The 13,727-nt window shown below is 41.2% G+C and overlaps 1 protein-coding gene across 7 annotated transcripts in view; it reads right to left on the bottom strand.

Annotated features, from left to right (window-relative positions):
• Nucleotides 1-13,727, bottom strand: part of LOC109881689 (ATP-citrate synthase) — a 128,948-nt gene that overhangs the window by 89,067 nt on the left and 26,154 nt on the right. For all 7 annotated transcript variants that reach the window (XM_031804974.1, XM_020473800.2, XM_020473802.2 and 4 more), the window contains 4 exons: nt 12,231-12,349; nt 7,233-7,369; nt 6,485-6,546; nt 4,413-4,530 (listed from right to left, as the gene is read on the bottom strand). In XM_031804974.1, the coding sequence (XP_031660834.1) occupies nt 4,413-4,530; nt 6,485-6,546; nt 7,233-7,369; nt 12,231-12,349 (436 nt within the window). The remainder of the gene's footprint in view (nt 1-4,412; nt 4,531-6,484; nt 6,547-7,232; nt 7,370-12,230; nt 12,350-13,727) is intronic.

Genomic DNA, 13,727 nt, shown 5'->3' with positions numbered 1-13,727 from the left:
AAGGGACCAGGAAGACTGAAAGGAAAGAATGAATGGGGCCATGTATTGTGAGATTTTGAGTGAAAACCTCCTTCCATCAGCAAGGGCATTGAAGATGAAACGTGGCTGGGTCTTTCAGCATGACAATGATCCCAAACACACCGCCCGGGCAACGAAGGAGTGGCTTCGTAAGAAGCATTTCAAGGTCCTGGAGTGGCCTAGCCAGTCTCCAGATCTCAACCCCATAGAAAATCTTTGGAGGGAGTTGAAAGTCCGTGTTGCCCAGCAACAGCCCCAAAACATCACTGCTCTAGAGGAGATCTGCATGGAGGAATGGGCCAAAATACCAGCAACAGTGTGTGAAAACCTTGTGAAGACTTACAGAAAACGTTTAACCTCTGTCATTGCCAACAAAGGGTATATAACAAAGTATTGATAAACTTTTGTTATTGACCAAATACTTATTTTCCACCATAATTTGCAAATAAATTCATGAAAAATCATACAATGTGATTTTCTGGATTTTTCCCCCCTCATTTTTTCTGTCATAGTTGAAGTGTACCTATGATGAAAATTACAGGCCTCTCTCATCATTTTAAGTGGGAGAACTTGCACAATTGGTGGCTGACTAAATACTTTTTTGCCCCACTGTATATCCCCTTTATCTATTAAGACTCCATCCTTAACGTTGTATATTAGTTATGAAAAATAATGAAAGTATTTTTGTTAAGTCAAATGTCTAGAAAATCTCATTTAAGATTGAACAGAAGCACTTACTCCAGAACCTGTTAAGGCTATGGCAGAATACTGCCCCCGTTGGAGGAATGCGTGCCCATAGTAAACTGACAAAATCTGTCAAAAATTGCTAATATATGCATATAATAAATATTATTGAATAGAAAACACTCTAAAGCTTCTAAAACCGTTCAAATTATGTCTCTATGTAAAGCAGAACTCACAGGGCAGCCATTCTTCCAAACTCTTTCTGTCAGCAGAAAAGTTGGCCCAACTTTGACGTCATCGCCCCCACCCTTCCCAACCAGCTACAGATCTGGGAATAGTTCCTATCTCTTCAGCGCGATGTCCTCTTTCAATGGGGCGCTTCATTGTGAAGATCACACGCTCCCTCACCCTTTGGCGGGAAGAAACCCTCAGGTCACGCAATAATACGTGCGCGCCTCTGTTTTTCTCTCTCCGTTCCAAGATCCACCAAACGATATAGGCTTGTCCTTTCGGGCTAAGGATTTTTATGTATGTTTATAACATGTTTTAGCTCGAATCTGAACTTAGTTTGACCAGTTTAGTCGACATATAATATGTAATTTTGAAGTTTTGATGCGCAACCCATAGAATTTTGGGTGCATTTCAGCCGAAATTAGTCGCGTTTGATAACCCAAAGACACACATTTGAAAGGCAAACGCTGGTTTTGGTAAGTATGACTTCTTCCACGACTTCTGATCGAACAACGGCAAAGGGAATATTTATGTGGTTATTATGTGTTTCTGTGGACTCCGAAATAGCGGCGCCATATTGCTAATCTATGAGCGCCATCTCATATTATTGACAAGTGAACGAATTCTGTAACGTTAAAAATAAATGTAACACAGCTGTTTTATTAAGAAGAAGTGTATCTTTCTAACTATATGTAGAACATGTATATTTAGTCAACGTTTATGATGTGTATTTCTGTTATCTGGCAGAGTTAAAATAATTTCTCCGGACATTGTAGTAGCATTTTTTGAACATGACGTTCAATGTAAACAGTGATTTATGGATATAAATTACATATTATTGAAAAAAACATAAATGTACTGTATAACATGTCCTATTCCTGTCATCTGATGAAGATTTTCAAAAGGTTAGTGAATTATTTTTCTTTTAATCCTGCTTTTGTGATTGCATCTATTGTTCCACAAATATGGCTATGTAAATTTGGTGGTGGTTTGACATAAATATGTGCTATGTTTTCGCCGTAAAACATTTTAGAAATCTGACTTGCTGGCTAGACGAACAAGGTGTTTATCTTTCATTTGAGCTATTGGACTTGTTAATGTGTGGAGGTTAAATATTTCTAAGAATATTTTTGCGTTCTGTGCGCCACTGTGTCATTTGAGCAGGGGGGGATGGTACCCCTAGAGGTACGTGTGGCGTGATGTCGTTATTAAAAAGGGTGCGTTATTGCTGGACAATAGGTCCGCCAAATTTAATTCCATTAGTGAGGACGCAATAGACTCCGATACAAATGTTGCAACGCACAAGGCAAAACATCGCAATAGCAGATTCCACTCAAACTCAGATAAGTCAATATTTTGTAGTCATAAACAAAGTGGGACCATCCTACTACTCTTCAAATCATCCTACTGTACTATTCTCAAATCACCGTAGTACGCTACTCTCATCACCCAGTGGGAGCCATCGACACAGCTGGCTTGCCTAGCTATCCAAGGAGAATCTTCCAGAGTGAACAGTAGAAGACAGGAAAGGGGAGACCCCTTTCAGACAATCAGAGCCTTACAAGAATGCAGCTGAAAGGCCATCCCACATCCTTCCTAAGGCTGGATCTGACAGACATATACAGCCTTCACACGTAAATACATTCATGATTTCTTACTCCAAACGGGCAGCGGTTCATGTGCAAAGTATATGATTAGTGAGAAGTTAATTTCTGTGTAACAAGCCGCCATATGCTGTCAGTCCGCTAGGGACCTTATTCTGATGTATTAAGTGTGTATGTTTGTGATATTATTTAGTTAGTAAATAAACCAATTTGTGTAGTACTGAATCATAAGTAAGGTTGGGGTTTTTGCAGATCCAAGGTTATGACTGTTCAGAATGATAAGAGGTAATCATTAATTCATTACCTATCACATCCGTATCAGTCAAAGACCTTTAGAGTTTAATTCGGAAGATGGTAACTCTGAACAACGGCTCTCAATCATTGTTACATGATTCATTTAAAATCGGGTAATAATTACAACAAAGTTAGTTGATTCGATAAATAAATCAGATTAATAAAAGTAAGTCACGACAGGTCTTGCTATGGATTTTCAAGTTGATTTAAGTCAAAACTGCAACTGGGTCACTCAGGAACGTTCACTGTCTTCTTGGTAAGGAATTCCAGTGTAGATTTGGCTGTGTGTTTTAGGTTCTTGTCCTGCTGAAAGGTGAATTCATCTCCCACTGTCTGGTGGAAAGTAGACTGAACCAGGTTTTCCTCTAGGATTTTGCCTAGCTCCATTCCATTTATTTTTTATTCTGAAAAACTCCAGTCCTTAAAGATTACAAGCAGAACCATAACATGATGCTGCCATGACTATGCTTGAAAATATGGAGAGTGGTACTCAGTAATGTGTTGTATTTGCCCCAAATATAACACGTTGTATTCAGGCCAAAAAGTTAATGGCATCTATTGGTATATTTTTATTCTGCACAGGCTTCCTGCTTTTCACTCAGTCAATTAGGTTAGTATTAATTAATAACTTCGCCATGCTCAAAGGCATATTCAAAGTCTGCTTTTTAATTTTTTTCACCCATTTAACAAATGCCCTTTTCTGCGAGGCATTGGAAAAACGTCCCTGATTTTTGTGGTTGAATCTGTGTTTGAAATTCCCTGGACCTGACAGCTAATTGTATGTGTGGTGTACAGAGTTTAGGTAGTCATTCAAAATTCATGTTATACAGTATTATTGCACACAGAGTCCATGCAGCTTATTATGTAACTTGTCAATCACATTTTTACTCCTGAACTTATTTAGCATTGCCATAACAAAAGGGTTGAATACTTGACTGAAAACATTTCAGATAATCATTTATGAATTTGAAAACAATTCATAAAAACAATTACTCGTACATTATGGGGTATTGTGTGTAGGCCAGTGACCAAAAATCTCAATTGAATCCATTTTAAATGAAAGACTAACACAATAAAATGTGGATTAAGTCAAGGAGTGTGATTACTTTCTGAAGGCACTGTATGACCAGTGGTAGGGTTATCTGGCCACACTTCTACATTACTTTATTACGCCCCCAAATCGCCTTATCACATCTGATAGTTGAAGTGATGGTGCCACTCAGTTGAAAGCAATATGGCAGAAACTAAGGTCTGTCCTAAATAGCACCCTATGGGCCCCGATCCCGGTGCCATCCGGTCGTCTCAGATCAGAGAATTTGGAGTAAACGTTGGCAGAAGGGAGGAGTGGGACAATTGCCATGTTTCAATTACTTTTCCTTCTCCCCAAGTGTGTACTCGTTCACTCCACCTCATGCATTTCAAAGCATTGGATTGATACAAGAATGGCTGGAGGGAGCTACCACCATATTCATTATACCAGTCCAATCCTTTTAAATCCATAACAGGGAGTGTACAAGTGCACACTTCGGGAAGTAGGGTAGAGAATTGGAATGTAGCCAACTAGTTGCAGCATGGACTCACCTACTTCTCCCATCACTCTCAGGCCCTCCTGGTAGTTGGGGCCGCCGCGACGCACAAAGATGGTGACTCCGTTCTCCTTCAGGGGTCCCTGGTAGTCTTTGATAGCCCTGACGATGCCCTAGGGGTGATCAAAGGAGAGCACAGTATGGTAAAATGTATGGATAGACATGCCTTGTTCAAAGCATGGGATTAATGGCAGGCACAATGGCTAAGGCTGGACAAAATCTGCAGGATGCCTTTTCTAAATCTGTCCTTATTGAATTTATATAATTATATACATAATTTTCATATATGAAACTGCAGCATGTTATATCATGTTTAGTGGCATTATTTGGTTTGATTGAATAGATTCCAAATGTTAGAATTTTGCCAGGAAGACTAGGCATCAGCTCTCATGTGTATCCAAATCGAGAACCACTGTGTCCGAAAAATGATCTTGCCTACTAATTTTTAAAACGTACTGTGTACTAATCATACTATATATTTATGTACGGTTTAATATAAAAGTATGCATTCAGCAACAAATAAACATACTAGGCTCACCCATACTAAGAAAGCATCATCTAATGCTCAAACGTGTTGTTTCCCGCCATTCGTTCATTTTGCAACAGCCCATCCTCTTATGACAAATGGGTCTGAAAAGATGCACCTCTTCCTTAGAGTATGCAGCAAATACAGATTAAGACTAAATGAGTACACTACATGACCAAAAGTACGTGGACACCTGCTTGAAAATCTCATTCCAAAATCATGGGCATTAATATAGAGTTGGTCCCCCCTTTGCTGCTATAACAGCTTCCACTCTTCTGGGAAGGTTTTCTACTGTACTAGATGTTCAAACATTGCTGCGTAGACTTGCTTCCATTCTGCCACAAGAGCATTAGTGAGGCACTGATGTTGGGCAATTAGGCTTGGCTCGCAGTCGGTGTTACAATCCATCCCAAAGGTGTTCGATGAGGATGAGTTCAGGGCTCTGTGAAGGCCAATCAAATTCTTCCACACCGATTTAAAAAAAAAAACATTTCTGTATGGACCTTGCTTAATGCACGGGGGTCATTGTCATGCTAAAACTGGAAAGCACCTTCCCCAAATTGTAACCAAAGTTGGAAGCACATAGTCTAGAATGTCATTGTATGCTGTAACGTTAAGATTTCCCTTCACTGGAATTAAGGGGCCTAGCCCCAACCATGAAAAACAGCCCCAGACCATTATTCCTCCTCCAAACTTTACAGTTGGCACTGTGCATTCAGGCAGGTAGCATCCTCCAAACCCAGTCTGTGGGACTGCCAGATGGTGAAGCGCGCTTCATCAGCCCAGAGAACACGTTTCCACTGCTCCAGAGCCCAATGGTGGCGAGCTTTACACTACTCCAGCCAATGCTTGGTAATCTTAGGCTGGTGTGTGGCTGCTCGACCATGGAAACCCATTTCATGAAGCTCCCGACGAACAATTCTTGTGCTGACGTTGCTTCTAGAGGCAATTTAGAACTCAGTAGTGAGTGTTGCAACCGAGGACAGGCAATTTTCAGCACTCGGCGGTTCCGTTCGGTGAGCTTGCGCAGCCTACCGCTTCGCTGCTGAGCAGTTGTCGCTCCTAGACATTCCCACTTCACAATAACAGCACTCAGTTAACCGGGGAAGCTGTAGCAGGGCAGAAATGTGATGACCTGACTTGTTGGAAAGGTGGCATCCTATGATGCCATGTTGAAAGTCACTGAGGTCTTCAGTAAGGCCATTCTACTGCCAATGTTTGTTTATGGAGATTGCATGACTGTGCTTTATTTTATACACCTGTCAGCAACAGGTGTGGCTGAAATAGCATAATCCACGAATTTGAAGGGGGGGTCCACATACTTTGGTATATATAGAGTATGACATTCTGGCATTTAAAGCACTCTTAATGTTAGACATTTTACTATTTAGAACGCGAGTAGAGGTATTTAGACAAGGCCAATGAATATATTTTTCATTACAAATTACATTCAAGGGACTCATGCACATTCTGCACTCAGATTATGTCTGGCCCTATCAATGACACAGCACTAGGGGGAAGACATTGTTTGGGCGCCTTACTTTGAACGTGGCCGCCACGTTTGTGAAGTTAGCGATGCTTCCTCCGATGATCAGCACTTTCCCTGGCGAGGCAAAGATCGAAATGTGTTAGTATTAATGCTGAGACTTTATGTAACAACATCTAGTTTGACAATGCGGTAACACACTAAGAATTGAGCATGTGATAGAACTTAGTGTTGCACGGAGTTAAATAGTCCCAACCAATGGAATTCGTCTGTGTCCAAAAGTAATTTAAGTGTAACTAGTAAAACATTGTTTTATTTTTTTTAAGTCAACACATATTGCTTCACATTTATTGATGAAGATTAATTAATTAATTAAGAAGATCCAACTCGGATCAAAACGTTGGAATAGAGGCAGTAGAGGAGTCTAGAATGTCATTGTATGCTGTAACGTTAAGATTTCCCTTCACTGGAATTAAGGGGCCTAGCCCCAACCATGAAAAACAGCCCCAGACCATTATTCCTCCTCCAAACTTTACAGTTGGCACTGTGCCACATTCTGTGGGACTTCTTGCTTCTACGTGCATTGTTTATGATATAGTGTATGAGTGTATCAAATGTAATATGAGCTGACGATGCCAACATTTATTTCAAAACTATAGTGGTGAGGTGCAAGTGGGCAACCCTGGCGAGTTCCCAGGTGTAGGGTGAAGTTGACACTAGACGTTGATCTTGGGTCAGTTATGCATTTTCCTACTAATGGTTAAGCTTATAATTGGGGTTGGGGAAGCTGAGCAAGTGCCCACCTTCGTGGTGCTTCTCTCTGGTCATAAGTGAGAGGATGGTCTTGGCGTAGTCATAGGTCTGTTGCTCGCTGGGCGCTCCCGAATACTCCCCGTAGTTGGCCAGCTCATCCACTCCACCCAGGTCACAGATGGTGTCACTACGTTCGAGGGGACAGGTGTCAGAGTCAAGGACAAGTGGTTGCCTCCCAAACGGCTCCCTATTGCCTTTACAGTACACGAACTTTGATCAGTGCCCATAGAGTAGTGCACTAGATAGAGAATAGCGTGACATTTGGGACATGGTCAAAGTCATGCCCTGAGCTGCACGGGTTATAAATGCAATTAGAAAGTATCTTCAGTGCCAAAACCGCCAATGCAGCGCAATTGTTCTATTCAGCAACACTGGGATCGATTCAAACTGAAAACTAAGTGTAGCTGGGATCATAGAATTATAGATAACATTGCACTATAGTAACAAGTAATTTTAATATTTTCCAAATCCCAGTTGGGAGGATTCCCTAAAATCAGGAGCGAACAAGCAGGGTGGGAATCTTCCAACCGGAATTTCTGGAAAAAAACATCTGGATGGCAGTATGTTTCTGCTCTCCTGCCAACTAAACTCAGCAAAAAAAGAAACGTCCTCTCACTGTCAACTGCGTTTATTTTCAGCAAACTTAACATGTGTAAATATTTGAATGAACATAAAAGATTCAACGACAAACTGAACAAGTTCCACAGACATCCTCAATGGGATTGAGATCCGGGTTCTTCGCTGGCCATGGCAGAACACTGACATTCCTGTCTTGCGGGAAATCACATACAGAACGAGCAGTATGGCTGGGGCCATTGTCATGCTGGAGGGTCATGTCAGGATGAGCTTGCAGGAAGGGTACCACATGGAGGGAGGAGGATGTCTTCCCTGTAACGCACAGAGTTGAGATTGCCTGCAATGACAAGCTCAGTCCGATGACGCTGTCACACATCACACCAGACCATGACGGACATCCACGTCGATCCCGCTCAAGAATTACAGGCCTCAGTGTAACGCTCATTCTTTCGACGATAAACGTGAATCCGACCATCACCCCTGGTGAGACAAAACCACGACTAGTCAGTGAAGAGCACTTTCTGCCAATCCTGTCTGGTCCAGCGAAGGTGGGTTTGTGCCCATAGGGTCGTTGTTGCCGGTGATATTTGCCTTACAAAAGGCCTACAAGCCCTCAGTCCAGCCTCTCTCAGCCTATTGCGAACAGTCTGAACACTGGAGGGATTGTGCGTTCCTGGTGTAACTCGGGCAGTTGTTGTAACACATGGTCTGCCAATGCTAGGACGATCAGCTGTCCGTCCTGTCTCCCTGTAGCGCTGTCTTAGGCGTCTCACAGTACGGACATCGCAATTTATTTCCCTGGCCACATCTGCAATCCCCATGCCCCCTTGCAGCATGCCTATAGCACGTTCACGCAGATGAGTAGGGATCCTGGGCATCTTTCCTCTGGTGTTTTTCAGAGTCAGTAGAATGGCCTCTTCAGTATCCTAAGTTTTCATAACTGTGACCTTAGTTGCCTACCATCTGTAAGCTGTTAGTGTCTTAATGACCGTTCCACAGGTGCATGTTCATTAATAGTTTATGGTTCATTGAACAAGCATGGGAAACAGTGTTTAAACCCTTTACAATGAAGATCTGTGAAGTTATTTGGAGTTTTACGAATTATCTTTGAAAGACAGGGTCCTGAAAAAGGGCTGTTTCTTTTTTTGCCGAGTTGATTTATGGGACAGTTTGGCTCGACAATTAGGTAGTGGGCAGAAGCCCAAAAAAATTAAGTTGAACTAGCTGATTTTTTGTATACGTGACTGAACAATTCTTATGATGACTATAAAAGTTTGACACCAATTCTTCCACTCATAAAAAGATTAAGTGTCTGCCCTGGTAAATGCGGAACTGCCAAACTTGGAACCAACCAGAACTTCCATACATACTCCTCATGATGGAAGCAAATGTCCTGCTTCTATCTACGATGTGTAAACAGCCTGTAGTGAGAACGCTGCTGTCTGATGACGAGGATCAGATATAGCTAGCTATAAGTAAATATCTGTTTGAGTACACTTCAAATATAGAAGTGCACTTTAGAGGTAACTTTAGAGGTAACATTGGCTAGCTTTCAATATATTGAAAGCTAGCCAATGTCACAGTTTGCGTAATCAACTACTGTAAATGTCAATGTGTTTCATTAGCAATCTGTCAGTGAAAAGAAAAATGTTAATCATGTTTTGGCGTCTCATTTCAAGTAACTAGCAGCAGGCTTGAAAACATTCAATCAAATACTTTTCTTATAAACACAATTAAAAGCATGTGTGTGTGTGTGTCATGTAAGCGAGAATAGAGTTAAAACAGCTGCATAGGAATATTAGCCACTATATATGGCATAGCCTACATATTAGGCATAACTTGCAATACATATGAATTCTCAAATAGCAGCTGCCCAATACCATGGTAGGCATGCATAATGTTGGATGCATTGGAATTTAAGATATGTAGAATGTTAGAGTGTGTAGGACTGTAGAAAAAGCAGTTGGGAAAATGTTTGTTCAGTGAATGTGAGTATATTTAGGTGGTTTGAATGATTAGCTTTCCTATTAATCTTCTAAAAGCTGATGTGCCAAAATCTGGCCAATCCATTCATTGTTCTACTAACTATGAGAGTGTGTGGGACATGCTTTCAATAATATACGTTTCATGCATATACATTCGAACAAAGTACACCATCACCAATAGTTTTTGTTTACCATTTATTGAGTACAAAAAAAACTATTTTGTCCATTTTAGAATAAGCCTGTGGAAAAAGGGAATGGTCTGAATACTTTCTGAATGCACTGTACAGTGTAACCTGCCAATCAATGTATATCAAATGCCGGGGAGGGCACAATCTTACAATGGTGCAGTCCAGAAATTAGCTTTAACATCTATGCCAAAAGCCTGGGCCTCTGATGGAGACTGTAGAACTGTCATCAACCCATGTTTCAGTATTCTCCCTTCTCTCAAGGAACATGTGCGCCGAGGCCCCATATATGCGTTTCGAAAGGAGGGTCTGCTAAAGACGGTCTGCTAAATGACTAAAATGTCAAATGAAAGGATCCCACCCAGGTCACCAATGTAGCAGACCGATTTAGACAGACAAGTGCCTTAGCAGAATGCAATCTTAAACTTGCGTGATCCAGAGATGAGAACTCTACCATCTATGGCAAAAGACTGAGCTCCTGACGGGGACAATACAATTCCAGGAATCCTCCAACAGTATGTTACAAATGTAAAATAATATGTTTGTCACCTGTATGGAAGGAAAATTACAAGAATATGTTTTACTGTTTATGCATCAAATAGCTTTGATGGGTACTCTCATCTGTGTCAGCGGGACTGAGTTGGGCCTCTGCGTTAGCAATTTATTTGTGATGGCTTGGTGATAAAACCTATACCCTGCATTCCATAGAATGAGTTGGTATTTGTATACTGTGAAGTACCAGGAAGATGTCTCTGGTGTGGACAGCTGATTGGAGGAACCTTGTCTTAGGGGCCAAACCCTGCTTTCTATACAAATGGAACAGTCTTCTATCTGATATCTGGCTGGGGGATACTCCTTTCTCACATACAAATCCTAACCTTTTGACCTATTCCAGACATCTGTTGTTTGTCACGTATTCAGGAGGATGTGTTTTAACTATAAAATACTGTGGCTCAATTCTGCTCGTTGAGCTCTCGGCATCACACTTCGGAGTGTGGGATCAACCAGCTTAGTTATTGAAATAATCAATATTAAATAAAGTTGATTGTTTGAAATTATAAAGTCTCCCCTTTGAATCAGAAATATTACACGACACCTGTTAAACTGATTCTACATTGAGTTTAGTCTTCAAAGTGCTTAAAGAAGCACATGTATTTGCAATTGTTCTTCAACAAAGAAAAGACAGGCAAACCCATATGTGGTCTCAATGTCTAAATAGTGATGCAGGCCTAGTTCAAACAGCAGTAGGATGGTTCTCCTCACAGCCCATGCTTGGTGAATATCACTTGGTTGATCTCTGAAAGAGACACAGGAGAGCTGAATAGAACATGTGAGACAAATTGGAGAGACAATAATTAATAAAATAAATCACTGCAAAGGAATGTAAGAGCTTGTAAGTAATCATTTCATTTTAAGGTCTACACCGGTTGTATTTGGCACACTTGACAAATAAAATTCGATTTGTAGTTTGTGAGCTACAAAATGACCATCCTGACAGTCTGAGTCAGGGTGCTCTGCCACCAACTATTGACAGGGACAATGAGACATTTCTTATTTGTCAGTATGAATAAAATGAGTGGGTTCTGCCTTGACTATTAGATTTACACTACTTGCCTTAAATGATTACTTGGAATAAACTGATAAAACACTCCTTGTCCCAGAATGATATGCTAGTGATATTTTCTCCTGCTAGCTAGCAACGGATCTACTTGTTGTAAGTCGCTAGGAAACTACCAAGCTAGCTCCAATAGTAAGGTTGCTGTGTTTTAAGTTGAGTAATTTTACTGCTTGCATAGATCACATTTCTATAACTAAGTAAGTTAGATTACAAAAAATATATACTTAACCTGATAGCAGTTGGTCAGACGGAGATCTCTTAAGATGTCACCAGCTGTCTACAACCTTAGATATGTTTAATGTGATTTGTAGACATGATCAGCAGAGATCGTACCATGGATAGTACACAAGTTTTGATTGGTTTACAGTTTAGTACTTGGCGGTGTTTGCCTGTCCAGCTAAGGAACAAAAGTATTTTGAAAAATGTGCACAAATTGAGATAGCCAACAATTGGAAATGTGTTCAGAAGAAACTCATCCAGCTCATCCCTCAACAGAGATCATTTCGAAAACTAAAGCAGATAGCTTGCACCACCTAAATGACAGGCATGGAGTTGGCAGGAACAAAACAGATCTGGGACGAGGCTAGGAACTTCGGGAAAGTTTCCAGAATTTTGCAACCCTACCTGTAGACTACGGAGGCTCCTCCACCTGCCACCATTGTCCAGATCCTTCCCAGGGGGTTCAGGATGGTGAGCTTCAGACTGGCCCCGCTCTTGGCATCCAAATCCGCGATGTAAGCCTCCTAGAATTGGTAGACAAGGATGTGTCACTAGGGCATATACTCTATCTGAGGGTAGCAAAAAAATCAGTCACAGGTTAATTACCCCACAAATCTATACAAGTTGTTAGTTCCATGGATTGAAAGTTCTCATGAAAAGAAAATGGATAACATTTATTTCAATTGAATACTGGAGAGCCCGAGCCATTGGCCTGGAGAAACAAGAAAAACCATTAGCTTAGAGAACTGTCAGACATTTCTGCAGCCATATGTTGATAGAGGAAAGGTGTCTGTTAATTGAATGATTAGAATATCCCACCCTGAAACATATGGAAATGATTAGAATGTATGAAATCATAATCAACAAATGTGTAGTCCTCGTCAGAATTAGGGTAAAACAATATGCCTTTATGGTATTCTAAACACACTGTCTCAGCTTGGTGCCGACCTGACTAGAGATTTGGGAGAGAACGGGGAGTACGTCTCAAGGACAAAGTCACTATCTCTGTCGACTGGGAAGTGAGACTGTGTGCGTAGCAGGACATGTGTGCGTATGTGTGTGTGTGTGTGTATGTGTGTGCATATGTTTGTGTGCATGTGTGGGCGTGAGAAGTCAGTATAAAATTTGTTGATTTGTATTCTTGACTTCAGAACGTTCCGTGAATAAACCTTTGACTATTTAGCTGGGCTCCGTATGTTTCATTCAACCAGGTTCTTACAAATACAAAACACCGAGTAATAATTCAATTGGGTGATGTACCTGGAGAACATAATTCTCCTATCATATGTACAATATCAAGCTTCTCATAGTAGGGATGTAAATCTAGGATCAGGTCCTCACTGTCCATGTAATATTATTCATTGTGGTCCAAAAGGCAAAACTGATCCTAAAATCGTCACTCCTACCCTGAGACTCTTGATATATACACTAAAGTATGTGGACACCCCTTCAAATTTGTGGAATCGGCTATTTCAACCACACCCATTGCTGAAAGGTGTATAAAATCGAATACACAGCCATGCAATCTCCATAGACAAAGATTGGCAGTAGAATGTCCTTCTGAAGAGCTCCGTGACATTCAACATGACACTGTCATAGGATGCCACCTTTCCAACAAGTCAGTTCGTCAGATTTCTGCCCTCCTCGAGTTGCCCCAGTCAACTGTAAGTGCTTTTATCATGGCGTGAAAATTACTGCGCAACAAAACTGAAAAGTGGTAAGCCGCACAAGAGTACAGAATGGGACCGCCGAGCACTGAAGCATATAGCGCGTAACAATTGTCTGTCCTCGGTTGCACTCACTAACTACCAAGCATCGGGAGCTGCATGAAATGGGTTTCCATGGCCGAGCAGCTGCACGGAAACCCGCAAAAGCACAGGATCACCATGCGCAAGCGTGAGC

This window comes from Oncorhynchus kisutch, linkage group LG25 (assembly GCF_002021735.2).
Source record: "Oncorhynchus kisutch isolate 150728-3 linkage group LG25, Okis_V2, whole genome shotgun sequence".
Lineage (NCBI taxonomy): Eukaryota > Metazoa > Chordata > Actinopteri > Salmoniformes > Salmonidae > Oncorhynchus > Oncorhynchus kisutch.
The sequence above is the reverse complement of the archived record's forward strand: the minus strand, read 5'-3'. Positions and strand labels throughout refer to the sequence as shown.